Here is a 25521-nt window from a genome sequence, read left to right as displayed (position 1 = left end):
TATAATAGGAGAATCGCTTATTACTACCCCCAAGCCAAATTTACAACTAATTTAAAATTCTGAGTCAAAACACAATTTACACATTTAAAAAAAAACATTTATATGTTGTAAGCAGTAAATTGCATTTTATTACTTTAGTGAGGGTGTACATTATTTATTGCCTGAACTAAAACAGATTTTAAACAGCGAGGTCAAACCCTCAGCAGCTGTGTAACGAGATGCTCTGACTCCAGCTCTGGTCCTGATGATGAACCAACTGCATTCAAGCTTTTGCCAGTGACCTTAAAAACGTCACTTATGATGAAAAAGGTCAGATTTTATGGTAGGCTGGGTCGGATGATGACTTTGTTTAGTGTAAAATATATTTTTTGTATTTTAAAGTGTGGTCATGCTCAGATTTTCTCTGTGTTTTCCATCTGAAATATAAAATTCCCGGTTTGTTTGATAGAAACAGCCTGTGACATTCCGGAAGCGGTGAAATTTGTGGGATTGGTCTGTAGCTGCTAAATCAAGTTACATACACATTACCGAATTATTATAGGAAGTAGGAAATGCTTAGCTTACAAAATAAAGCGACGCGAATTTTTTTTTGAAAAAAGCCCCTGCACCGCGTGCGTTTGAAGGCAGGGTTTACTTTGAAAGTTCCAACCGGAAGTATAGTTTTTGCTCTAGAAACAGCAGCAGTCAGACGTGTGGTGTGACTGTTGGAAAACACGGGGGTACAAGCAAGACTACAGTCCCTGACACCTGAGCTAAACCCGGGAGAAAGAAGGCGAAGCGACACCGGTACATGCTGCTCGGTCCCTGTCTGCTCGGTGACATGGATGTCCGACATGGGCTGTAGTCTCCTGCGGCAGGACTGAAGGTGAGAGCTCAGCCGCTTGGCCCCGTTTCTGTACACGCTGCTTGTTATTCATTTATTTCTCCTGCTGGAACAGGTGTATGCCAACAGCCAAAAGAGGATACATTTCTTCGGTACGAGTGAAATATGTGTCATGGTTGTCTTCTGTAGCACGCTGCTGCTTGCTTAGATAAACTTTAAAGTTGCCTGTTAACGTGGACACCGTGAAATGTAACTAGCAACGTATTTCGGCCATGGTGTAGGCAGCTAAACTAAAATATTGATGTTCAAGATGGTACAGATAGAGAGTCCCGGGCTGTTCCGGCCAGAACCCCCACTGTAAATATTAGTATGGGCCTGTGTAAATAATGCTGCGGTGGCAAAAGCCTTGCCCCATCTTCCCCTCTGCTCCTCCTGTCAGGCGGATGCTGCCTGTCAGACCCGGTGTGAAGAACTGATGGAGCCCCCGACATCATGCTAACAGGCTACACTGTTACTACTGAGGCATTTCCTCAGTCCGGCTGCAGTCAGGACAGGGAGGCCACCGTCAGTCCGGATTTACACAGGTTGTGGAGCTGACAAAAACATCTTTGACATGTACTCACTGTATACACTGACTGATGAGAAAAATTGAAACCCCTGTGCATTGTAATGCAGTTCAATACAACAGTTTTGTCATAGATACTACCTATGTGAGACTCCAAATAAGATGTATTGGTGCTGCATTGTATTGCATTGTACAGATATGCCTATTCTTGTAGTTACCACATAAGGACGAGGAAGCAACTATTATAAGGCAAATTTCCTGGTTGAAGCAGAGTTGTGAGTTGTGATTTTTTTTTACATTATCACAGCATAAACCACTTTTTAATAAGGATCCCTTAACTTTAATTATTAAATGAATTCTGTGTATGATATATTCTGAGTGGGACATTTCATAGTTGAAAAATAAACTTTCTGATTGATGATGTCTGCAATTAAGTTACAGTCCCAGTGACGTCAAGCTTAGGTATTTCTGCAATGCAATTTCTTATTACTTAGCAGCTGGCATATAATTCTTGTGCAATACTTTTAGGCACAAAAATAAAGTGCTTGCTTTCAGAAATAATGCAGTGAATATTTTTACTTCATATGAAATGCAGTGAACAGTAAAAAAACAAAAAAACATGAATATTTGGTGTAACATTGCCTCTATAACGGCACAAGTTTTCTTCAGTACACTTGTGCATGTTTTTTCAAGGTACTTGGCAGGTGGGTTGTTCCAAGCGTTTTGGAGAATTTATAATCCCAGACTGACTCCATGATTTTGAGAGCATAGTTTTGTTAGGGCCTCAATATCTGTTGCAGGATACCTTGTTCTTCATGGCTCTAGCTGTGCATTTGAGGTTATTGTCGTGCTGCAGAATTTGGCTACAATCACACTCACCCTTCTGTCTGTCTATCTGTCTCCATCCACCAAATTTAACCATAAAATTTTATGAGTGTAGAACAATTTAAGACAACAAACAAATTTAACATTGTTCCTTGACCTGAAGTTCTTAATCACCTTTGTTTCCATATGAAAATCCCCAATGGACCTTAAAGTTTATCCACCTTTAATTTGCCATGAAATCACCCAGTACCAGCTAGTGGTTGCAGGGGTTAAAAGTTTATTTTGAAAAGGTGTTCCACCTCATTAAATAGGTGTATTTAGATTTTATGGAACACTGTGTATTGCTTTATCACATGAAGCTCAATATAACACTTTGCCTGTAAGAGAAATATGTTTTATGTGCTTTAATATTTGTAGATGTAGCAAAACCTAAAATACGTATACAAAACATCAGAGTCACCCATAAAGTTTCCTTGTGCAGGGTCCACAAGAGCCTTGTTTTTCAGGCTTCTTTGTGGCTATTCTCTATTCAGCTGCCTCAGGCATGTTAGTGTACAGTGCAGATGAAAAGGGAGGGGGGGGGGTTCTGTATTGGCTCCTCTATTCAAATGTCAGCGTGACAACTTAATTAACGTAGCCCAGAGGTGAGAAGCTGAGACCCAGTAAGCTTGTAGCCTCTATACTTGCAGCTAAATTTCCATGGTATAGGTTTCAGGTTGTTATTTAAAGTCTCATATTTTGGCGGGCATCTGTTGAATGTTCTTGCAAAATGTGAAGTATTCTGTAGGTCACAGTGGTACTAGCAGAGTTGAGGGTGGCGTTTCAGTCCCAAGGATGTGAGTCATTTGATAAAAGATTGAAAGGTCAGAGAGGAGAGGCAGTGTGTGAGCACAGTGAGGTGTTGACAGCATAAAAGATGAAGTGAGAAGAAACGAGTGAGTCTGTCCTTTAACAGCCTGCACGAAGAAGCCCTATCAAACTGACCTGTGTCACCTTGTAATCACATATACAGACTAAAATAACCACTAGATAGTAGCACAGCAGTGTGTCATGTTGAAAATCCCAGCCTCTCATTATGGACATGACGCACAGGTAGCCTGTTTTTCAGTGTGTGTATCCTGCAGGAATGCAGAGTCAGAGTATGTAGACACTGTGTTAGTCCACTTTGGCTTATTTACAAGAGTATTTACATGTGTGTTAGCAGGCAAATAGCCCAGTGGTCACTAATATTCAGTAGTAGTCTAATGTTGTGGCTTACAGACAGAGGAACTGGGACATGGCAAACAAAAACTTTGTTGTCCTGTAGATCTTTTCAGACCCATTTCATTAAAAAAGTCTGAAAACATGTAAAATCAGTTCTACCTCCCATATGAATAGATCATTGTAGAGATGAATCAGTATGTCAGTCAATTAGCTGACCGACAGACAATCTAATGGTACAATATCTATTGAATTTTGATAAAGATGAAATGCTTCAATCATTTATCAAGTATCAGTTTAAATTGGATATCTTTGGATTTTGGAGTGTTGGTTGGAAAAAACAAGACATGTGAAAACATCACCTTGAAATCTCAGAAGTTGCGGTGAGCATTTTTCACAATTTTCTTTTCTTTTTTTTTTTTTTTTTTACATTTGATGGACAAAACAATTCATCCATTAATTGAAAAAGACAATGAAAATAATTTTTGGTTGCAGGCCAAGATTCTTGGCATGAGCAAGAAATACTAGCCCCTTTTTACAAGATGTACTGTGTGAATGGTTAAACTGTTACCAAAAAAAAACACACCCACAGTCACACTTTTTTTAAAATGTAAGCCAAATGATGGCCCATGGTGAGGCCCCTCTCAGAGGTCCTGTCTGGATTTCGTGCCAGCAGCCTTCCTGTCCGAGGCCTGGCATCAGGAAGCGGGGTGCCTGCTTAATCAGGCAGAGGTAAACATGCCCTCTGAGGAAAAAGGAGGGAACATTCCTCAGACAGAGTGTGGAGTTTGTGTCAGAGTGTTCTGCCAACAAGAGAACAAGGTTACACACATGAAGTGGGTCAAAAGACACAGACCTACAGTACATGTCAGACCAAGAGAAAGAAAATGAGTCAATGAGTTCTACTGTATGTGAGGGAATCCGACAGAAGCAAAAAAAAAAAAAAAGTTAGACTTTGTTTGCTTGTAGTGTTCTTTGATCCTGAAAAGTAAGATCCCATCCAAAGCTTTTCAAAGTGTTCAGCGGCACACCATGCTGCAGCATCAAAAGATCTGCTTTACTTTTTACTCAACGTGAAGTTTGTCTCGTCACACAAAGCTGTGTTTCTGAAGCAGACAAACTAAACACTGGTGGTGTGACATGCTGATCCCAGTTCAGCGCTGTCGTTGATGACATCTGTTGGCTACTGATAACTGCTTGGAATTTCACACGGATGGAGTGAAGTGTGTTTGCTCATGTCTTTGTGTGTGTGTACATACCGGTATCTGTGTGTGTGTGTGTGTGTGTGTGTGTGTTGTTTACAAAAGGAGGGGCACATTTAGTTACACACCAGTACAGTATCCACAGAACCTGTGAATGTGTTCGTAGATGCAGGTGTGGGCAAAGAAAATGTGGCACAGGGAACTGCTGAACAAGTACAGAAGGGAGGGGAATGTGGGCTTGAGCGCTGCAGTAAGGACACTGCAGTAAATACGAGCACACATGTGACAGAGGAGGTGAAGTGTAGGTGATGATCTGTGCAGCCCTATAGTGCCAAGCTTTGTCCTTAAAACATTTACCTGTCTGTCATGTTTACTGTTTTCTCTTTCTGCTCTTTAACACTGCCATACCATTTCAATCATGCACTGTCCTCCCATCCTCTTCTTCCTAAAACTTACTGTTCTTCTCCCAAATCCCCATATTCAGAGGATGGGCCCAGTGTCCCGGTGCCTGAGGAGATGTCTCTGGGTCGGCTCCTGCGGCGTGCCTCCTCCAAGGCCTCCGACCTCCTGACCTTTAACCCTGGGGCGGGGGGCTCATCGCTACGCTCAGGCCTGGATGGCGAGATCATCTTCTCCAAAAATAATGTTTGTGTGCACCCTGCAGAACCCCTGCCTGGCCTGGCGGAGCACCACCCAGGTTAGGTTGGACTGATGTTAAACCTGCCTTTCCAACTGTTTTTCTTTGTGGTGTGAACACAGCTGCTGAGAAGATGATTCCGGCCAAAAGGAACAGCTTTTCCTTAAGCTTAGTTGTTCCTTAGACAAGTATTGAGGTTAGAAACAATTTGTATACACTTCTAGCGCAGTGAAACCAGCTTCAAGCCCATAAGACATAAAATAAACACAAGGCAAAATATGAAAAGACACAAATAAAGAGGATTTAAAAGAACAACATAAAATAGAAGATAAAATTGGACAAAACAGATTAAACATTACACTGCAGTGCAGGATATAAATGAGTAATCCCAAATTAAATTTGATAAAAGGTACTTCATTCAATATTAGGTAGAAGAAGTTCTGTCCATATTTTTACCAAAAAATTTGAAACCTATAATTCAAGCTTTCTAGAAGACAAGATTGAAAAAGAGTCAAACACAGCATATTTACAGCTGTGAGCATAATTCAGCCTTTTATAGCACTCTCACTTTTACTATTATGTACGGCTAACTGTAAACGTACAATATTCTTCATTTTACTAAGACTGCTGTCATGCAGAGTGAAATTATTTTACCTTGGTGTACTTGCCTTATTTATGCATGTGAAGGATGTATGATTCTGGCCTGCTGCTTTTTAAAAATGTGAGTGTGACTTTGTTGCTGGTTGACTTCTTTTTAACCCTCACTGGTATGAAAAGATTTAATCAATTTTTAATCTGCTCTATCCTGTTACTCTCCTTTTGTTTGTGCATTGTAAGTTTGTTACTCACCCCCCAGAACTCCCTCTGTGTCGTCACCTCCTTGTGTGCTTATCTCTTCTAAGGTTTCATGTTTGTCTTAAACTTGCAACGTATAAAAGTTTTTTCCTTTTCTCTCATGTTGCCTGATTACTCCCAACATAATTACTCTTAACATAATTGTGGTTTATGTTGCCCCCTACAGGCTACCTGTGTGTGCACGTGGAGAAGGATGAAAGCCTGGGCACCACTTTGATTCTGACCTGGGTTCCCAATTCCCGCATCCAGAGGCAGGACGAGGAGGCGCTGCGCTATATCACACCTGAGAGCTCCCCTGTACGCAGGAACGCACGCCGCCGAGGCCGACGGTGGGGAAAGTCATTTCTTAAAATGTCTTGGATCCATTTAAACAGATCATTGTTATGCCTCCACGCCAGCGACAGCCAGGGCCAAAGGCATTATATTATCTGGTTGTCCGTCTGTACGTCAATACGTCCTCATTCTCATTCGCATGAATGTGATATCTCAGTAACGCCTTGAGAGAATCCCTTCAAATTTGGCACAATGTACACTTGGACTTAGGGATGAGCTGATTAGATTTTGGTGGTCAAAGGTCAAGATCGGCGATCCAACAAAACATATTTTTGGCCATAATTCACAAATTCATACAGTAATTATGACACAATTTAACACAAATGTCTAACAGGATAAAATGATGAAGTGATGACACTTTATAGGGTCAACTTCCCTGTGGCATCAAAAAAAACACTTCTGGCCATTATTCAACCCTGTAATTCAGGAAGGGCAGATGGTGACCATACAGTGGTTTCAGAAAGTGTTCAGACTCTCTGTCTTTTCACATATTGTTGTGTTGCAGCATTATGTTAAAATAGGGGGGAAAAATCATTTTATCCCTCATCACTCTACACTCAATACCTCATAATGACAAAGCGAGACCAGAATTTTTTCCAGTTTATTAGAATGGAAAAACTTATATCACATTGACCTAAGTATTCAGACCCTTTACTCAGTACTTAGTTGAAGCACCATTGGCAGCGATTACAACCTCGGGTCTTCTTGGTTTTGCAAGTTTTGCACACTGGTATTTGGAGATTTTCTGCCGTTCTTTTGTGCAGATCCTCTTAAGCTCCGTCAGGTTGGATGGGGACCATTGTTGGACGGCCATTTTCAAGTCTCTCCAGAGATGTTTGATTGGGTTCAAGTCAGAGCTCTGGCTTGGCTACTCGAGGACATTCACAGAGTTGTCCCTAAACTTAGGGTCATTGTCCTGTTGGAGGATGAACCATTGGCCCAGTCTGAGGTCCTGAGCAATCTGGACCATTATTCATTAAAGATATCTCTATACTTTGCTTCATTCAGCTTTCATTCAGCCCTGACCAGTCTCAAAGTCCCTGCCACTGAAAAAAACCTCCACACCATGATGCTGCCACCACCATGCTTCACCATTGGGATTGCAGGTGATGAGCGGTGCCTGGTTTCCTCCAGACATGACGCTTAGAATTGAGGCCAAACAGTTCAGCCTTAGTTTCATCTGACCAGAGAATCTTATTTCTCCTAGTCTGAGAGTCCTTTAGAGGATTATTTGCAAACTCCAAGCCACTTACCATAAAGCAATAAAGGCCAGATTGGTGTAGAGCAGCAGTGATGGTTGCCCTTCTGGAAGTTTTTCTGATCAGGATCTGTAGAGCTCAGGCAGAGTGACCATCGGTTCAGTCATCAGTTTGACCGAGATGCTCCAAACTTCTTCCCTTTAAGAATGATGCTGGCCACTCTGCTCTTGGGAAACTTTGAATGCAGCAGAAATGTTTTTGTATCCTTCTGCAGATCTGTGCCTCGACACAGTCCTGTCCTTTTTGCTCTGATATGCATTGTCAGCTGTGAGACCTTATATACACAAGTGTGGGCCTTTCAAAATCATGTCCAATCAGCTGAATTCCCCACAGGTGAACTCGAATCAAGGTGTAGAAACATCTCAAAGATGATTAAAAGTAATGGAGGCACCTGAGCTAAATTTCTAGTGTCATAGCAAAGGGTCTGAATTCCTATGTCAATTGGATATTTCAGTTTTTCATTTTTCTATATTTGCAAACAATTTGCTATAATTCTGTTTTCACTTAGTCATTTTGGAGTATTGACGGAAAAAAATTAAATTACATATTTTTTCATTTTAACATATGGCTGCAACATTAAGAAATGTGAAAATATTGAATATATTCTAGTTAGTCCTTTGGACATGCTCCCTCAGTCATGTTTCTGAGGTGATGATATTATCATTATTAATATCTAATCTTAATCTCTATCTATTTAATCTCTGTGTCTGTGGCTCGTCAATAAAAAAGGTATTTTCAGTAATGCATGCCATGTAGTAAAATAGTCTCAGGGTAATGAGAAAAGAGGCTTTTCCCGTGATATCAAAGCAGTAAAATATTATGTCTTTGACTGGATTATGTTGTCTTATTTTTGGAAAATTGTCCATATCAAGAGGATTCCTCAGTATGTGTTTCAACAACTTATTATAATGATAATCAATAATACATCTCAAAATGTGCAGTACTGCAACAGTATTATACATGACACTGATTGTGTTTTATTCCATCCATGCGCCTCCAGACCCCACTCCCGTCCCCCGGCAGCCCAGGAGGAAGATGAGGATGAGGAGAGGATCATTACCAGCAGCACCTCCACGGAGAGCCACAGCTTGGTGGTGGAGGCTGGAGCAGATACCTCCTCACACCAGCAGCAGCTGCCTTCGGCTGGGGAGGAAGGGGATGAGGGCTCCTGCGAGCTGTCCGACGAAGTGAGCAGGGACAGCACCATGGGTTCTGATTCAGACACCTTCTCCTCCCCCTTCTGCTTGTCCCCTGTCAGTGAGGCCCTCTGTGAAAGCAGCGGCTCTGTCTTCCTAGACAATGAAACCAGGTCAGTGAGAGGGTTGAAATGGGCTTCATTCATGATCTATATTGTTATTCCTACACAGTAGAGATGAGTGTATTGGCTGGATGACAACAGTGGGGCCCGCCCTAAAGAGGGGTCTGTTGCTGATTGACTCACTGATGAAGATGCACCGTAAGTCAGCCGAGTGCTGCATGAATGAGTGATAAGTTTACGCAGTTGGTTGGCCAGCCCAATATTGAAGTTTCCTCATTGGTCATTGCTTTTCAAAATGATCAGGCGTGACCAAGCAGTGTTGCCAACTTAATGCCTTTGTCTCTAGATTTCTGGAATTTTAACACTATTTTTTTTTTAAAAACCACCTTGTGACAAATCTAGTGACTTTTTGGATAAACCTTAGTTACTTTCCGTAGAAGTGAGTTGCCAGTAATGTCCCGTGAGTGCGATGTCGGGCTTTCCCTCTGCAGGCATACCACGCTACGCTGACCACACAGCAGCTGTTGTGAAAGAGCTTCTAACTTTCCCCCTGAGTGATCATGATCAAGTAAATATACCTGAAATCAAAGCCTAGCCTTTGTCTTTAACTTGTGCGTATGGTAATTTTGTGAGACAATGTCGCAGTTATAAAATCAGGTTTTTTGCAGTGCAGAGCAGCTGCTTGGAAATGGCCTGACAGTGACAGGTTAACATGTAGTCTTTATGGGCTGTGTTTCAGCCACTATTTCAAATTTGTTCTGTTGTCAGACAACAGAAAGAAAACAGCTTTATTGGGAATTCAGCTGTATTTAAATACTGTGTATGTGAGCACAGAGAGTAGGAGAGAACCAAATGGATAAAGGGTTGAAACCGGCTTACTGCGAATTCCAAGTAAATTTATATTATTTTCTATACAGGAAAAAATACCAATTTAGTTCACAGTCAGTAAGATTAAGATTAGAACAGACATCCAAAAGTTGCATAATATTTGTTGATACCAGCTGCATTGTTGCTTTTGTTTGCAGAGAAATATATATTGCGTGGAGAACATGGAATCAGCCTACTAAATACTCACTATGCATAAGTTGCTAAAACCCAAATACCCATAGGACATGGCCCTATGACTTATGAGACCAAATGAATGAAAAGGTTATTTTGGGTCACTTTTTGCAAACAGATTTAGAGATTATGGCAGAAATATAAATCCTCTGAGGGTGTTGTCAAGTCATGTAAGATTGTGTGTGTTTGTTTTAATGAGTGGGCCGTCTGTGTGTTGTATTACTTCTGCAGCTCCTACATTCCTACAATTATATTACAAATTTACTCAAAAAATGCCGTCAATTGATTGTTGTATATATGACATGTCTATCTGGAATTTACCATACTGTCACATAAATTAGTAGTGTATTCACATCTACCCTAAGCTACGTCACCCTCTGAAGACAGGACATTTGCTTTCGCTCTCTCAGACAGACAAATGGTGGTTTTCATGTGAGGAATTTTGAGTGACATGCTGTAATAGCCTGCTGTAACACAGTAACCCGTTATTATGAAGGTGGTGTGTCGGTTACCCTAACACGCCACAAGGTGGAGCCAAAAAGAAAAGAACTGGTGGCATGAGGGATAATTTACACTCTTTGGCCACATGGTGGCTTACTGCACTGCAACTGAATGTGAAAAGCAGGTAGATGACTTCAACAGGGGGCATGAAATTTTATCATTCAAAATGGGTTCACTTGTTTAAAGCAGCTCTCAATTTAAATGTTTTATAAAGTCACAGATGGCCCAAAATAAGTCCCCAAATCCTACAAACCCAAAACCTCAGTGCTTCCAGAAACTGTTCTCTAATCAGGGGAGCCATCTGGACAGTGACTGTGTTGCTGTCCGGACCTCACGGCCGTTTAACTTTATGATTCCCTCCGTGGTCGTTTCCTCACGCAGCTATTTGGCCTGACATGTTGCCCAGAATGTGTGAGCCTGTGTCAGTGTGTGTGTGAGGAGAGTGAGAGAGTGAGTCAGTGTGTGTTTAAGCCTTTTTAACCACTCTCAGACCCCAGCTTGCTGTAAGTGCAGTCAGTGTGTGACTTGGCAACGATCTACGCTTCACAGCTTCTAACCTTTACTCTGTCCTTCTCTTCCTTCTCTCCTCTGTCCTTCACTTGCTGTTAGTGTCTCTCTTCAGCTCTGTGGCACTCATATCCATAATCATCTTTCCCTTTTTTTTCACCTTCCTCTCTTAGTTTCTCCCTCTGTCCCCTTATCTGTCCATTGCTCGCACTCTTCCTTTTGCATTTTTCCTGTTGATCATTCTCTCTGTTTTTCTCAATATTGTTTCTTTCGGTGTTGCCCACCTCTCAAATATCTTGCCCTCCTCCCCTTCCCTTCCTAAAGTCTGTGTGAAGCCCTTTGATTCCCAGTGCTCCCGGGGTTGTTGTGCTGGGCTGAATGTCAGCTCTCCGGATTAGAGGACTGAAGAGAGCGGAGCAGCAGCCAAAACCCTGGAACCCACTCAATCTCTCTTTCTCTCTCTCTTGCTTTAATTGACACTGTTAAGGGGCCAGGAACTGGAAACATGTCACTTGGAATCATTCAAAGAGAAAGAACCGCGTATGGGAGTGCGAGAGCGGATGAAAAGGGGGGGAGAAAGAGGAGAGTGGTGGGAGAGAGCAAAAAAAGAGAAATCCACAGCAATCTCTGTCGAGATTCTTAACAAGTTTCTTTAAAGTGTAACCGTATTTTATTGAACCGCTCTTCACTGTCAATGTGAACTGCCCTCTTGGAGCTCTACTTGCAGAATTTAAACATGTGATTATATCTCAGAACAGTGGTTCCATACTGTGTGTCTGACCACAGTTTTTTTTCCATGTTGTGCTTTTAGAGTTTTCACATTTTATTGCTTTATTAGATTTAATCTGAATAGATTTAATGAGATTTTCTTGACACCGATCAACAGAAAAAGACCTTAAAATATCAAAATTGAAAACAGATTTCTAGAAAGTGATCTAGATTAAATGTAGGTTTGAATACACCTGTATCTGAATGAAGCGAACCCCTCACATTTCTCTCGAGGGTCCTGACCCCCGTTCCAGAGGAGGCCTGGTATGTAGAAAGTCCTAGAAAAGAAGATATCTGACTTTAATGTGTGTTATTTTGGTTCTGGGATTATTGGTATACCACATGATTAATACATTTCTCCAAACTCTAAACTGTACTGACCACTTTCCAGTGTGTGTGCTGCAGAGCCCGCACCACCCGCCCCCTTCACCCGAGCCCTCCCTCGGCTCTCTTTTCCCTCCAGGGATTAGCTGAAGGGCCTGGGAGTCCCTAGAGCACTTGGTCCTGGTTCTCAGGGTGACTTGGCAGCACCTTCCCCTGGGGTAAAGTCCCCTGTATGTGGAGAGAGGTGTTACGAAGGGCCTCAGGGCAGTTTGATCTCACCCTGGCCTGGTGGGACATGCCAGTTACAGGAGCCTGGCTCCATCAAAACAGCTTGTTTACATAATGTACTCTGTGTACAGTTTATGGTGTGGCTGCTGCCTACAGTACATGAATAGAATCAGGCTGTTGACTCTGACAGACGTTGTTAATCATTCATTGAGTTTCCGCTTGAATGCAGCACAGCGGGCGATCCATGCTTAAATGCCAAGAATCATGTGCTTTCTCACTCAGTTTTCCACGGTTTTTGCACTTTTATTTCAACGCAGAGAAATATGCAAAGATGTTTTTGCATATGTACTTAAAGTATGCAAGAAGAATGTCGGAAAGGTCTGCTGTAAATGGGCTCATAGGTCTTTTAAACACCTCGAGCTTGACAGTCATTGAAGTCATGAAAAAGCAAGTACAGTAGTCCTCCACATTTCAGATTGTTTAACTCCCTTACCAGAGCTCTCTGTGCCTCTCTCCCAGTCTCCTTGTGTTCCACAGTCTGGTTTGTGGCGTGATACATGAGACAGAGAGCAGTAAATCACCAGATAGCAGGGGAAACTGTGCAGCTTGGATTGATCAGCCGTGTTATTTTCCCATCTGCTAACAGGGAAATGATTAGCCAGACATGATTGATTCAGGGTGTAATAAATTAGACCTGGCCTGCCTCCCTCGTCTATCCAAAGTACCAACGTGCCACTTGTGTTCGCCTGTAATACTGTTGCGAATAGAAAAGATTTTTAAGTGAAAAGATGTGTAATTTTACAGACTGATCCTTTTAAATTCACACATTTACTCAAACCAGACGGAGAAACAATTCTTGTAGGATTCTTTTTTTATATTAAAGATTAAATGAACAAAATTTGCCAATCGAATGACTTCTGAGTTTATTTTTTAAAATGAATAACAAGTGTTTTTCATAGCAAGTGCTATAGTAAGCACAGATAACTTCATTTAGATGTCTACGTCTCAAATGTCAGCGGGTTTAACACATTTATGTGTTGGTCTGTTTCTCAGCATTAGCATGTCTTGAGACGTGTTTGAGAGTGCATTATGGTCATTAGCCATGGTCCATTCACTTGTGTGTGTGTGCGCGTGTGTGTGTGCATGTGCGTATGTGAAGAGAGAAAACAAGCCAGCCAGTCAGCGATTCTTATAATTAAAGAGCTTTTGTGTGTGTTTGCTGTGGTGCAGGGTGCATGTTCATGTCAGTCACATATACAGTTTTGTCTGTTTTCTGTGTTGTCACATTTGTGTGTGTGTTTTTCTGTACATATATGCATGGTGTGTGTGAGTGCTTGTATGGCTACTCCTGCAGCAGAAGAACCCTCGGCTCAGGTTTCAGTGCCGGGAACAACATGCTGGCCATGGGGGAATGACAGGGGAAATTGGACGGCAGACAGTGTGATTTGTGTGTACAGATTTCCTTGTGTGTGTGTGCGTGTGTGTGTGTGTGTGTGTGTATGTGTGTGTCCTCAGAAGCCTCCATGCATTCCTCCCATTCTCAGCCTCTTGGCGGAACCATATTGAGACACAAAACAACAGGGCAGAACTGAGCAGGGGATAAGCCTATATGTCTGCACAATTATCTCTGGCTAAACACCGCTGGCCACTGTCTACATAATATTTATTATTAATGTCCCACATGGAAGAAGGGATCTATATGTGTGTATGTGTGAGTGTGAGGCACAAGAAAGACATTTTTGTGCAGAAGGGATAAACAACATCTGATGTCTCACTCCTTTGATTTCATGGAAAACATGACTCAGTTCCCTTTAGCACAATTAAACTGCAACAAATAACTTCTGAGATCCTAATTCATAGAAACTTTTTTTCTGTTTGTTTTTTTGGCCAGAGAGTTGTGCGAGGAGCCCATGGCCCACTCGGCCAGCTCTGCCTCCAGCCTGGATAGCCACGCCCCATCCGAGAGCAGCGGGCAGTCGCAGGGCGCGCGATGGGAGGAGCAGCAGAAGGTGTTGGCTCTGGAGCAGTTGTGTGGAGTTTTCAGGGTCGACCTGGGTCACATGAGGTCGCTGAGACTCTTCTTCAGGTCAGCTGGGTGTGCAAAAGGTCAAAGGGAGGTCATGAGGGGTCACCTCATTGCCCTACTGTGTAATGTTTCACGCTGTGTTGTAGGTTTTAGGACGGTGTCGGTTTGTTTTATGGTAAGAATGACAAGAGGATTATTATTAGAAAGTAATAAGTAAGGTTGTGTCTTTCACTACACTGATTAACACATTTCTGGGTTTTGTCAGTGTTATCTTCTTGTCTTTATCATTCTTCATTATGTTGCTGCAGTGATGAGGCATGCACCAGTGGCCAGCTGGTGATAGCTAGCAGAGAGAGCCAATATAAGATCCTCCACTTCCATCATGCTGGCCTGGACAAGCTGGCTGAGGTCTTCCAACAGTGGAAGTGCTGCCGGGAAACTCAGCTTAAAGACCAGGTCGGGTTACAATCCAAAATCCTGTTTGGCATCTAGTTTTATTGGGAAACAAAGGAATTTTTCAGCCTTTCTCTCCCTGTTTTCCATTCAGATTTTGGTTCTGTTCCCACATTTTTCTTCCCAAATGATTTTTTTTTTTTCAAAAGTTTGTCTTTTCTCTGTCCTTCAGGTGTCAGATGAGAAATCCTGCATGCAGTTTTCCATCCAGAGGCCCACCCTGCCCTCAGCAGAGACCCACCCAGAGGAGAAGCTTTATCGACGGCTAGATGTCACCACCTGGCTACGTCATCTCAACCACACTGGGCAGGTAGAGGAGGAGTATAAGCTACGCAAGGTATGTCTGTGGGTGTGTGTGTGCTTGTGCATGTTTTTACAATGCTGTGGTATCAGTTAGAAAAATAAATAAGCCAGCCTGAGCATGGGTTTCTCCTGCTGCTGTCCATACAGTCAAGCTTCACACTTTCTTGCATTTTCTTTTCAGCCACACGCACTGAAAGTCATTTTGAAAGTAAACCCCATCGTGTGTTACTTTCAGTTTTAATCAGCAGCCCCTCTCTATAAACAATGAGAGGGTTGGTCATGGCTGGTCCCCCTGTGAGTCATTTCACTTCTCTAGGATTGACTCAATCGAAGATTCACCATCTCACTGAAATGACTCAGTGGCAGTTAGAATGTGACCAACACATTTCCTCAGTAAACACACCGGTGCAGAGACAGAGTGGTACTGTTTTTGCTGGACATGTGGTATTTTGCAACACTCATGGAATAATACATCTGCTGTAGTTTGGTAAGGTGAGAGATGAGTCATCTACACTGTCGTGAGAATGTCTTGTTTGCATACAGTATGATATGTTCACAGTTATCTATTAGAAGTGGTGTGCCCTCTGTTTGCCCTCTGAACGCTTTGAGAACGTTCCCTTTGTTCTCACTGTGTTTGTCCACCTCCCACTCATCACCAGGCCATCTTCTTCGGTGGTATTGACCCATCCATCCGTGGCGAGGTGTGGCCTTTCCTTCTGCACTACTACAGCTATGACTCCACCTCTCAGGAGAGGGAGGCCTGGAGACTGCAGAAACGCAGCCACTATCAAGACATCCAGCAGAGGAGGTGTGTGTTTGCTGTATAGAAATATGGGTCTTTCTTGGCTGCTGATAACATCTGTGCCACAAAATGAAAATTGGTTGACAAGCAATAAGTTATTTCAAGGTTTATTTGACGTTATGGAAATCAATTGATTTTAAAAACTCTGACTGAGAGACAGCAGCATTCCTAACACCGTGGAACAGTAGATAAACTGTCACATGGCTGCAGTATCGGCTGCCAAATGCTCAGTCAGTCAAACATTATACCATATGTGAGCCTGTTGTGGCTTTTCATTGCAGGAGCTGAGCAATCAATAGGCACAATCAGGGAAGTGTTAAGGGGAGGTGCCGGGTGTAAAATAAAAGGTCTCTGGAGAAAAAACATGTCAGCGCTTATCAGATCATACTCTCTCATCAAACACAGCTCTGGTACGCACGGACAAACACATGCACACATGCCACACACTTAAGCACATCCACGAGTCTTCATTTGTCTCCACCCCACCATCAAAAGGTGGAGTGTGCACATATTTTCACACGTTGTGCCGCCCTGTCTGTAATGAATATGATAATTGGGCCGGTTTCATCTCTATGGCCTATTAACATTTTGAGTACATCAGAAGATCTCATTGAAGTCAGGTAATTAGGGCCCTTGTTCTGACTCTGATATGGATTCTTTTAAAGACCATTTGACTAGAGCAGCCTCCAGGGCCACTGGTTGATCATTAGGAGCAAGGGTACATGTCTCTGGTTTTGCTCCTTGTCTCCTAACCTTCTGCACTTCACTTAGCTGTGATAACCGAGCAGATAAAAATGGAGGCAGTGTAGCTGTAACAAGTAAACAGACTAACCAAAGACTGAATTACTGTAGACGCAGGTCAGGAGGCGAACAGTGAACAGAATGAGTGAAAGTGACAGTTGAATATTTAAGATATTGTCATTGTAGAAAAATGCTACAAAATCACTGAGATTATCTTTCTTTTTTGTTTCTTTAGCTGTATTTTTCATGGTGAATAAGGCTACAAAAAGCAAAACAAACTGATGTACAGCATAGATACACACAGAAAGCATTTAAGAAAGCATCTATATAGTTAATTCTATATTAGTAAGTTCATCATACTGTCATAAACAATCTGAAAAAGTACAAAGTTGGTTGGGTAATTTAATGTCCAGCTAATGTAATAATCATCCCCATTTTTCTGGAATGTTTGTTGGTGGCCTTCAGATATTCTTTCTTGCACTGAAACATTGCTGGTTATATTTATGGTTTGGTGTAAGTCAAAATTTCATTAGTAATATATTTTGAACTTCTCATGTAATACGCTGCACGCTTGATTTAAGGAAATGTCCTTTGCAGCTGGCTTGAACAAAAAGCACTTATATTTAATTGTTGATGTACAAGTGACTCAAATTCCAAACAGCTCTATTTCTGGTTTAGATCTTTGGAAGAAAAGAGGAAGTTCACTTCTCGCTGTGCTCTTTTGTTCATGAAAACACCTTTTTCCAAAGTTCAATTTGAACAATGTCGATCACAGTCTCAAAATGTTCAAGATGACGTCTTCAGATGTCTTGTTTTGTCCAATCAACAGTCCAAAACCCAAGGATGTTCAATATACAATTATATGAAAAGGGCCCAAAGCAGCACTTTCGAGATTTTGTTTTTGCCTTAAACCATTTACCGAGTATCAAAATAATTGCTGATTAATCTTCTGATCGTCTAATTGCTTAATTGTTTCAGGTTTAATTCACACTGTGCATTTTGTCATTTCTATTTTGTATTATTGAGCTAGAAAGTAATAAATGTGATTCTTAACTCAGCCCAGAGGGCATCATGAATGGGATCAATTTAAACTCCAGTTGAAACGGCTTTTAAAGTGGGATCAGTCATGTGGATGATCTGGTGCTTGTTACTGAGTTTTATGTTAATTTTATTGTTCCGCATTGATTGTGTTTTGTTGTTTTGATGCTGTTTTGTCTGCATTTCCTTGTTGATTTTTGTGTTTTTAAAGGCCCATCTAGGGACGAACATTGCAAACAAGCTTAGGCTGCTAATGCTGTGGTATGTGGTATTGGTCCATGTTATATACATGTTCCTATAAGAATAAACATGAAACAAAATGAACAAAAATCAGCTATTAGTACAGACCAGTGGTTCCTATATAATATTCCTATTTAAACACATCTATACTTTTGCTTAACCCTACCAGCCTCAGAAATAAAGTGTTGAAAACATGCACTAAACTCCTGAGTAGCATCCTCCAGAGAGAGAAAGAAAGAAAGAAAGGTGGCCAGGGAGGGTCCAACGACACAAACACACGGCACTGAAACTAAACAGTTGCATGGCGTTGCATCAGGTGTGCGCTCATTATTCCTGGTGGGGCCACATGGAAAACAAACAGTGTTAATTAAATCCCCTCTGCTTGTTAGGACTTGAGTACATTAGTGCCATACACAGAGTACATTGCTAATATAGTCCCTAACATTTAGAGAGATGGTCGGGGGTTTTATGGTTGTGGTATTATCCTCAATGGAGTGCTTTGGTGAAATACCCCCTCAGTCTACCGCTTGTCTACCCCCACATTTGTTAGTTAGTTTGCAGCTAAGTATTAGTTTTTTACACCAGAGTAACATTTAAGGTAAAGATTATTTTCTTATCCTAATTACCAGGCAGTTCCTTAGAGATTGTGCAGTAAAAACTTTCTTAAACTTACTTGCTCTTATCTTTTTGATCTATCACAACCGAGCCGGTTAGCTTTGGTAACTCTGGTTTTCCATTTCTGCCTGATGTTTATGGCGTTTCTACAGACTGTCCATGAGCCCAGAGGAGCACAGTGAGTTCTGGAGAAAGGTTCAGTTCACAGTGGATAAAGATGTGGTGAGAACAGACCGCAGCAACCACTTCTTCAGAGGAGAGAATAACCCCAATGTGGAGATCATGAGGTTAGACCCACATCTTTTCATTTTCCCCGTCTTTATCTTTTTTCCCCCCACTCTTGATTTCCATCTCTGTTTTTTTCGCCCTCTCCTTCTCTCTCAAACCATCCTTATCATCCCTATTCCTCAGCCCAACGCACAGGCATACCTATTCATTTCATATTCTGAACTCTGGGGGAGCCGTAAATGAGTTTCATGCTTTATTGACTCTGACTAAGCCGTCTGAGCACTTTTGATGCATACTCAGAGCTAATGGCTTTCTAAACGAGGAGCAAGAGGATTTAAATAGCATATTAGTTTAGTGACTCTCATCGAGGCTCCTGGTATTTGTCTAGGTATTATGTCTTATGCTGTGTCTGGGGCGGGGTGATACCAGCGCTGCACATGTCCAAATGTAGAGCACTCAGCTTGTGCTTCCTCTGTTATCTCACATCTATTGCACTGATATGTCACAGATATGTTCCTCTGGGTCAATCAGTCTAAGTATTCATTTGAACTGAAGATGCTGGTATCCTCTTATCATTTCTATCTTTCATTTTCCAAACACACAACCACTGCAAAGTCTGCTTCCTAAAAAGCTCTTCCTCTTCTTCTTTGTTAATATTACATTAAAACAATAAAAAACTCCTCAGGGTTTTCCCTTTGTTTGTACAACACTTACTAATGCATGAGGACTGCCAGGGAAGTTAACTTCAAAGTAGTATCCGTATACAAAAAAAAAAAAAAACAAAACAAGAAAGATCATTAATTATCTCCCTGGTTACCAGCGGAGTTGGCATAGCAACCGCTAAGCAGGGCTTGTCATGTTTTTCTGGGCATTACCAGCAATGCTGAAACACATGTTGGATCATTCAGAGTGTTTGGGTGGGACCATACTTTTCAGTGGTTTGGCTATATAAGAGACTGTCAAAAAAAGCCAACAATTAAAATGTTTATGATGCTGTATTGCCCCATCTGCTGAGATGTTACCTCAGCGCTAAGATGTCCGTGGCTGTTCTTGTCCCAGACGGATTCTGCTCAACTATGCAGTGTTTAATCCAGACATGGGCTACTGCCAGGGCATGTCTGACCTGGTGGCCCCGCTGCTCACCGAGATCCAGGATGAAAGCGACACCTTCTGGTGCTTTGTCGGCCTCATGGAGAACACCATCTTCATCAGCTCACCACGGGATGAGGACATGGAGAGGCAGCTGGTAGGACGTTTCTGTGTGTGTCTGTGGTTTAAATGTCTGGTTGTATCATAGAGATGGAAAAAGCTGGAATTATGCTGATGCGAAGATACACAAAAAGTGCATGTTGTATGTTCAGATAGCGTCCCCACCATAGACTGTGAATAAAGATGGACTTAGCCTGTGTGACGTCACCCATAGGTTTCTGAAGAGCAGTTTTGAAGCTCAGAGTGGGCTGCTCCGCTTTAGCAGTCTTGGCAGTGCTTTACTCCGCCTTACTCTTGGCTAATCCAAAAATGGGGTGGTGGGGTGGGTGTGGAACTTTTCTTGACATTGTACATCTGTGTACCTTTGCTTACATGCAACCTACAGAAGCATAATTCCAGCCTAACAATAGTGAAATATAACTGGAAAAAGTTTGGTTGTGTTTGGAAGATGGTGTGTACCCTCTCTGACCTCTCCACAGATGTACCTGCGGGAGCTGTTGCGGCTCATGCTGCCCCGCTTCCACCAGCACCTGACCAGGCTCGGAGAAGACGGCCTCCAGCTGCTCTTCTGCCACCGCTGGATCCTGCTCTGCTTCAAACGAGAGTTCCCCGACACTGAGGCTTTGCGCATGTGGGAGGCCTGCTGGGCACACTACCAGGTCAGGGCAAAGTCTGCACAGCTCCTTTGCATACACAAGTTTGTTGAAAAAAATTTTGCATATATGAGTGCACGTGGGTGGTGGTATTCAGTTTCACTGCAGTACTTGATGATTTTTCAGGATGCCTGGAGAAATGAATTGTTAAAACAGAAAGAGTCCATGTTACTCCTTTAAAGCCTGTCACCACAGACTGTTGTAATCCTGCTAAATGCCTTTAAAACGTCATATTACTTCTTCTTAGTCTTGAAGGCGTTTTCAGGATTTAATTCAGCGATTAGATTCGATTTTTTTCAGTGAAGATTTAACATATCATAAAATCCCACATTCCAATGGAATCCAGTCTAATTTTATTAATTTCAGTGCTTTATAGAAGCATAGAGCTTTTGAAATGCAAATGCTAAAAAATGAGATAACTGTCTATATAAACCAACCCCCCCACCCCACTGGAACGAAATTCCAGTAAACTTGTATCTGTCATGTTCAGTGCCAGGACACAGAGCTTTAACACCTCTTCTTGCTGAGGCGGGGTCAAATATCGGTCTTTCTGTTTCATGCCATCTGTTCAGACTCTCCGCTAGATACTCTCATCCTCAGTTACAGGTGGTGATAGAGGAGATAGCAGAGTGAAACCTCAGTTTAGACAGTTGAATGTCACATACCAGATCAACCAAAAACAAGAATTTTCGAATACTGGATTTTTCTGTGAAAGGAAGGCATTGAGTAATATTGAATCACAATAGACTGTTCTTATGTTTACACTAGCTGACCCTCAGTTGTATTGTTGGTAGGTGCATTTGGCGCACATGGAATAAAATCAAGAAAAGCTTTTTCTTGAGGGAATTCAAGAAAAGAGAGAGGTGAAATATATAACTCATTACCAGTGATGCAAGGTAAACAGTGCCGAGAGCTTTTAGCAAGATAGAGGCTCCCTCTGTCTTTAAGAGATGATGATCTGAATGAATCATTAAGACAATAACAGAGCCCTGCAGATTATTTAAATAAATTCAAAATATAAACAGAAGTTCTTCTGATGTTCATACAAAAACACAGGATGAAGTCTTACTCATCGAAACTTTACCTTTCTTTTTTAAACTAAGCGCTTATTCCAATTCTCCATCTTTAATCTTACATCTTCCATTACTAGAAGCTCCTAATTTGTATTTTCCTTGAACTGGATTTCAATGTTAATTTGAGTTCTGTGCATATCTATTCGTGTCTCTCTTTGTTCTGTGTAACCTTCTCATTTTTCCCTGCAGCAAGGGCATGACTAAATACAGAGATGTGAGACCGTGGTGTAGGCCCCAAAAATCTGATCATTTGCAGATTTGCCTGTGTTTGTCTTCAAGTATTGACCCTTTCACTACTCTCTCTCTCTCCTTCTCTTTATAGACTGACTATTTCCACCTGTTCCTGTGTGTGGCCATCATTGTTCTCTATGGGGAGGATGTGACAGAACAGCAGCTTGCCACTGACCAAATGTTGCTCCACTTCAGCAACCTCTCCATGCACATGAATGGAGAACTGGTGCTACGCAAGGTATCAGTCTTTTTTTTGTGTGTGTGTTTAATGATTTATACTGTACCTCTGCAGACCCGAAATACATGGGCATCCATTCATCTCAAAATATTTGAATAATCTCAATAATCTGTGTCTGCTGCATTACTATACATTTAATGCAAACCAGTGTTGTGTTTGCATCAAGTATCCCTGTCCAACGGTGCAGCTAAGCAGCTCTGATATACCGTAACCTGCCCACAGAGGCCTTGAGGTGCTAAATAGTATGCTGCCATACCATGCAGAGGATTTATGATCTGCATCTGTGTCTGTGCCTGCTTCCTCATGTTTATGGATGCTGTGTTAGTACTGCTGCAACCACAGGCAGTGAGTTCATGTTAGCATGCAGCACGCATAACTCCTTTTGTTGTTGCCTGAGATTTTGCATCCAACGTTTCCAGAGCAGGCAGGGCGGCTTCTTAGCCTTAGGTTACACACAATGCAATGCTGACCTTGACAGCGTGTTGTTTTCTTGTAGCTGGTAGTCAAGGCTATTGATGTATTTTAATGTTTCACTCCACTAAGTCTGATATCTGCAGTTAACTGTTCTATCTTCACTTGTTTATGTCAGTCCAAAGCTCCTTTCACTCTTCTATATTTAGCTATTTTAGTTTATCCTGCCACTTTCGTCCTGCTCTCCCAGGCCCGCAGCCTTCTCTACCAGTTCCGCCTCCTACCCAGGATTCCATGCAGCCTACATGACCTTTGTAAACTGTGTGGCCCAGGGATGTGGGACAGCCGTTACATCCCCACTGTGGAGTGTTCAGGCGAACACCCAGACTCACAGAGCTGCCCCTATGGAGGCACCTCAACCCCTCAGCCCTCCTCGCCCTCCCCGTCATCCACACCCTTGCCTTCACCAAACCCCACCCCCACGCCTCCACCAGAGGGCAAGAAAGGATCCAAAACCCGGGATATTTTCACCTTCCGGAAACAGTCCTGAGGTTGAGGTTATGGGGATGCCGGTCTTGGTTAATGTTAGTACAGCAAAGGTTTGGATCCAGCTACTGGATTCCTGAACTGTTTGCTGCCCTCTGACTCCTATCCACAGCCCCTGCTTCTAGCTCCACTATCTTAATGAGGATTTTTGTCACTCGATCCTTTCATGTGGGGCATTGTGGAACACTGCCTTACCAGAATGTTATTTGCAATGTTCAGTATCACATGAATCTGCGATGAGGATGGTTTGCTGTCGGACAGGCTGGAAGTCAAGAAGCTGCTTTCCTCTCAGAGCAGAACGGACAATCACCAGCCACTGTGTTGGTCTGGAGCTACTTCAGGTTCTCATCTGCTGCTGGCTTGGCATACTTCCATGGGCTTTGTGGGCAGGGGTCACATCAGGGTCTGAGGCAACCGGCCTGAATTCTCTCTGTCTCTGACCACGGGTCAAATGAAACTGGAGATTCATTCACAGGACTTGAACTAGAACTTTTAAAAAATGTTCCTGTGTTCCCACAATGGAATATTTATGTGAATATCAAATTATTATGTGCATATCTCAAGTCTGAACAGGACATTTTTAACAGGAAATTCAAACCCTTGCTGTCGACAAAGAAAGGTTAACCCAGAAATAGGATAATAACAAATTACTGGTAAATTTAAGTTTTGTCTAATTTCATTTTCCAACAAGTGAATGTCTGCGTTTATATCAGAAGTTACAAAATATTTAGAAATATTATATCCTTGCATGAACGATTCTTTCCATATAGAGGGCACAATATGTTTGTTGGAAAACACATAAGCCCCAGACAGAAGTAAGAATGTGTTTACATGACAAACACTCACATCGCGATAGGGCTCGGCATGTTTCCTCGTCAGACTGTGGTAAGGAACATTCTCATAGTTTCTCTGTGTTTAAATGGTGTTTCCCCACAAACAGGAGGAAGCTTGCCATATGTTTCCTTCTGATAAAGTCAGACACAGATGTTCATGTTACCTGTCGAGCAATAGGAGCTTCTTCGTTTACACATTAGCATCATAAGATATAAAATGAGTTTCCTGTCGGAGGATTTGGATGGATGTGACAGCACTGTCTGCCAAAGAGAGCTTAGATCATGTTTTACCTTGACAGGGAAATTGATGGGGCCTTCTGTTTTACTTGAAGTTTTGCCTTCTGTGTTGAACCATGTTTAGGAAGGGTTGTTTTTTTGTTTTTTTTTCCTCCAGCGTCATGTCCACTCTCACCTGAAAATGAATGACAAGGCACTATCAACACTAAGAATCAGTCCACATGAATGTATCTGTTCTTTGCTTCTTCTTACTCGACTACAACAGTGTGAAACTCTTCAATGTATGCATGGGTTTGTGCATGAGTGTGTGTGTGTGTGTGTGTGTGTGTGTGTGCGTGTGTGTATAAACTGGAGTGACCTCTAAACATCTGGTAATGAGTCGGAGAACAGCCATAGAAGGCCTCCCCTCTGACCAGTCTCTTTAATTATAGCAGTCATCATGGGGAGAAACAGGCAGAGTAAAGAAGAAAGAAAATTTGGCTGTTTGGACTCCTTAGAGGAAAAAACCCGAGAGAGACGGAGAGGAAAGGGATGATTTAGGCTTCATACAAGGATACATAGTGTTCTGCATCTTGCCTCTGTGATTTGCAAGTCCCAGATGTAAAGATGGCACTCACACAGGCTTTCCCCCTGAGAGCTATTGAGTGACACTCCTGGGGGTGAAGACATTTGGTGCTAAAACGTAACAATAAGACCCTCAGTCAGCCTTCCCTCTCTTGCTCTCTCTCTCTCTCTCTCTCTTTTGGTCTCTTGCACTCTCACTCAGCAAGCAGTCTCTGCAAATGACATTCATAACTGCTCCTTTTCCCTCTTACTTATCATGTGCAGCTGCTCGCTGGAAATGCCCGCAGAGTTTTGAAGATTGCGTCGAAATGAGCTAAGTTAGAGATGCACGATGGGGTAATCAAACTCCCTCTGTGTGTGTGTGTGTGTGTGAGCACGTGCGTGTGTGTGTGTGTGCGCGCGCCTCTATGATGATTGATTTATTAAAGTCTTCAAAGAAACCACATTGTCTGCACAGGCACTGTAAGTCACAAGCTTAAAGAATAACTACTCCTATTTAAAGGGGTTGTGACCAGTCAACACTGAATGTACAATGTTGCTGTTAAACTCTAAGACATGTTGATATGACTGTACGCATCGCAGAAAAAAAGAGCCTATTCTTATTCTTGGTATTAAAAAAAAAAATAGAAATACAGTCTCATACTTTCATGAAAGATCTCTAGAAATTGTTTTACAATACCATCACCGACACCTTTTGTCATTAAACACTGCTGAAGAAATAGCATTAAGTCTATGC

General features: G+C 42.1%; 1 protein-coding gene across 2 annotated transcripts; it reads left to right on the top strand.

The window, feature by feature from the left end:
* The first annotated feature begins 696 nt into the window (after positions 1-696).
* tbc1d16 (TBC1 domain family member 16) lies at positions 697-25521 on the top strand. Of its 2 annotated transcripts, none has more exons than XM_022752728.1 (13): positions 697-865; positions 5100-5312; positions 6274-6436; positions 8700-9008; positions 14236-14430; positions 14679-14826; positions 14996-15160; positions 15786-15934; positions 18715-18849; positions 19850-20036; positions 20479-20658; positions 22048-22194; positions 22856-25521. In XM_022752728.1, exons 2-13 carry the CDS (start codon positions 5132-5134, stop codon positions 23153-23155), a joined length of 2259 nt encoding a protein of 752 aa, XP_022608449.1. In that variant the 5' UTR covers positions 697-865; positions 5100-5131; the 3' UTR covers positions 23156-25521. The 2 variants fall into 2 exon arrangements, with proteins under 2 accessions (XP_022608449.1, XP_022608450.1); XM_022752729.1 differs by lacking the exon at positions 697-865 and adding an exon at positions 1351-1407.

Source organism: Seriola dumerili, unplaced genomic scaffold (assembly GCF_002260705.1).
Source record: "Seriola dumerili isolate Sdu_G_001 unplaced genomic scaffold, Sdu_1.0 BDQW01000169.1, whole genome shotgun sequence".
NCBI classification, from domain to species: domain Eukaryota; kingdom Metazoa; phylum Chordata; class Actinopteri; order Carangiformes; family Carangidae; genus Seriola; species Seriola dumerili.
Note: the sequence above shows the minus strand (reverse complement) of the source record. Positions and strands in the feature narration are given on the sequence as shown.

What these genes read in the sequence shown, in the direction of transcription:
- tbc1d16 (XM_022752728.1), top strand. Translation starts at nt 5,132, where the DNA reads ATGTCTCTGGGTCGGCTCCTGCGGCGTGCCTCCTCCAAGGCCTCCGAC. An exon ending in CAAGACATCCAGCAGAGGAG is followed by an intron (nt 15,935 to 18,714) that starts GTGTGTGTTTGC and finishes GCGTTTCTACAG; the next exon opens with ACTGTCCATGAGCCCAGAGG. An exon ending in GAGAACTGGTGCTACGCAAG is followed by an intron (nt 22,195 to 22,855) that starts GTATCAGTCTTT and finishes CTGCTCTCCCAG; the next exon opens with GCCCGCAGCCTTCTCTACCA.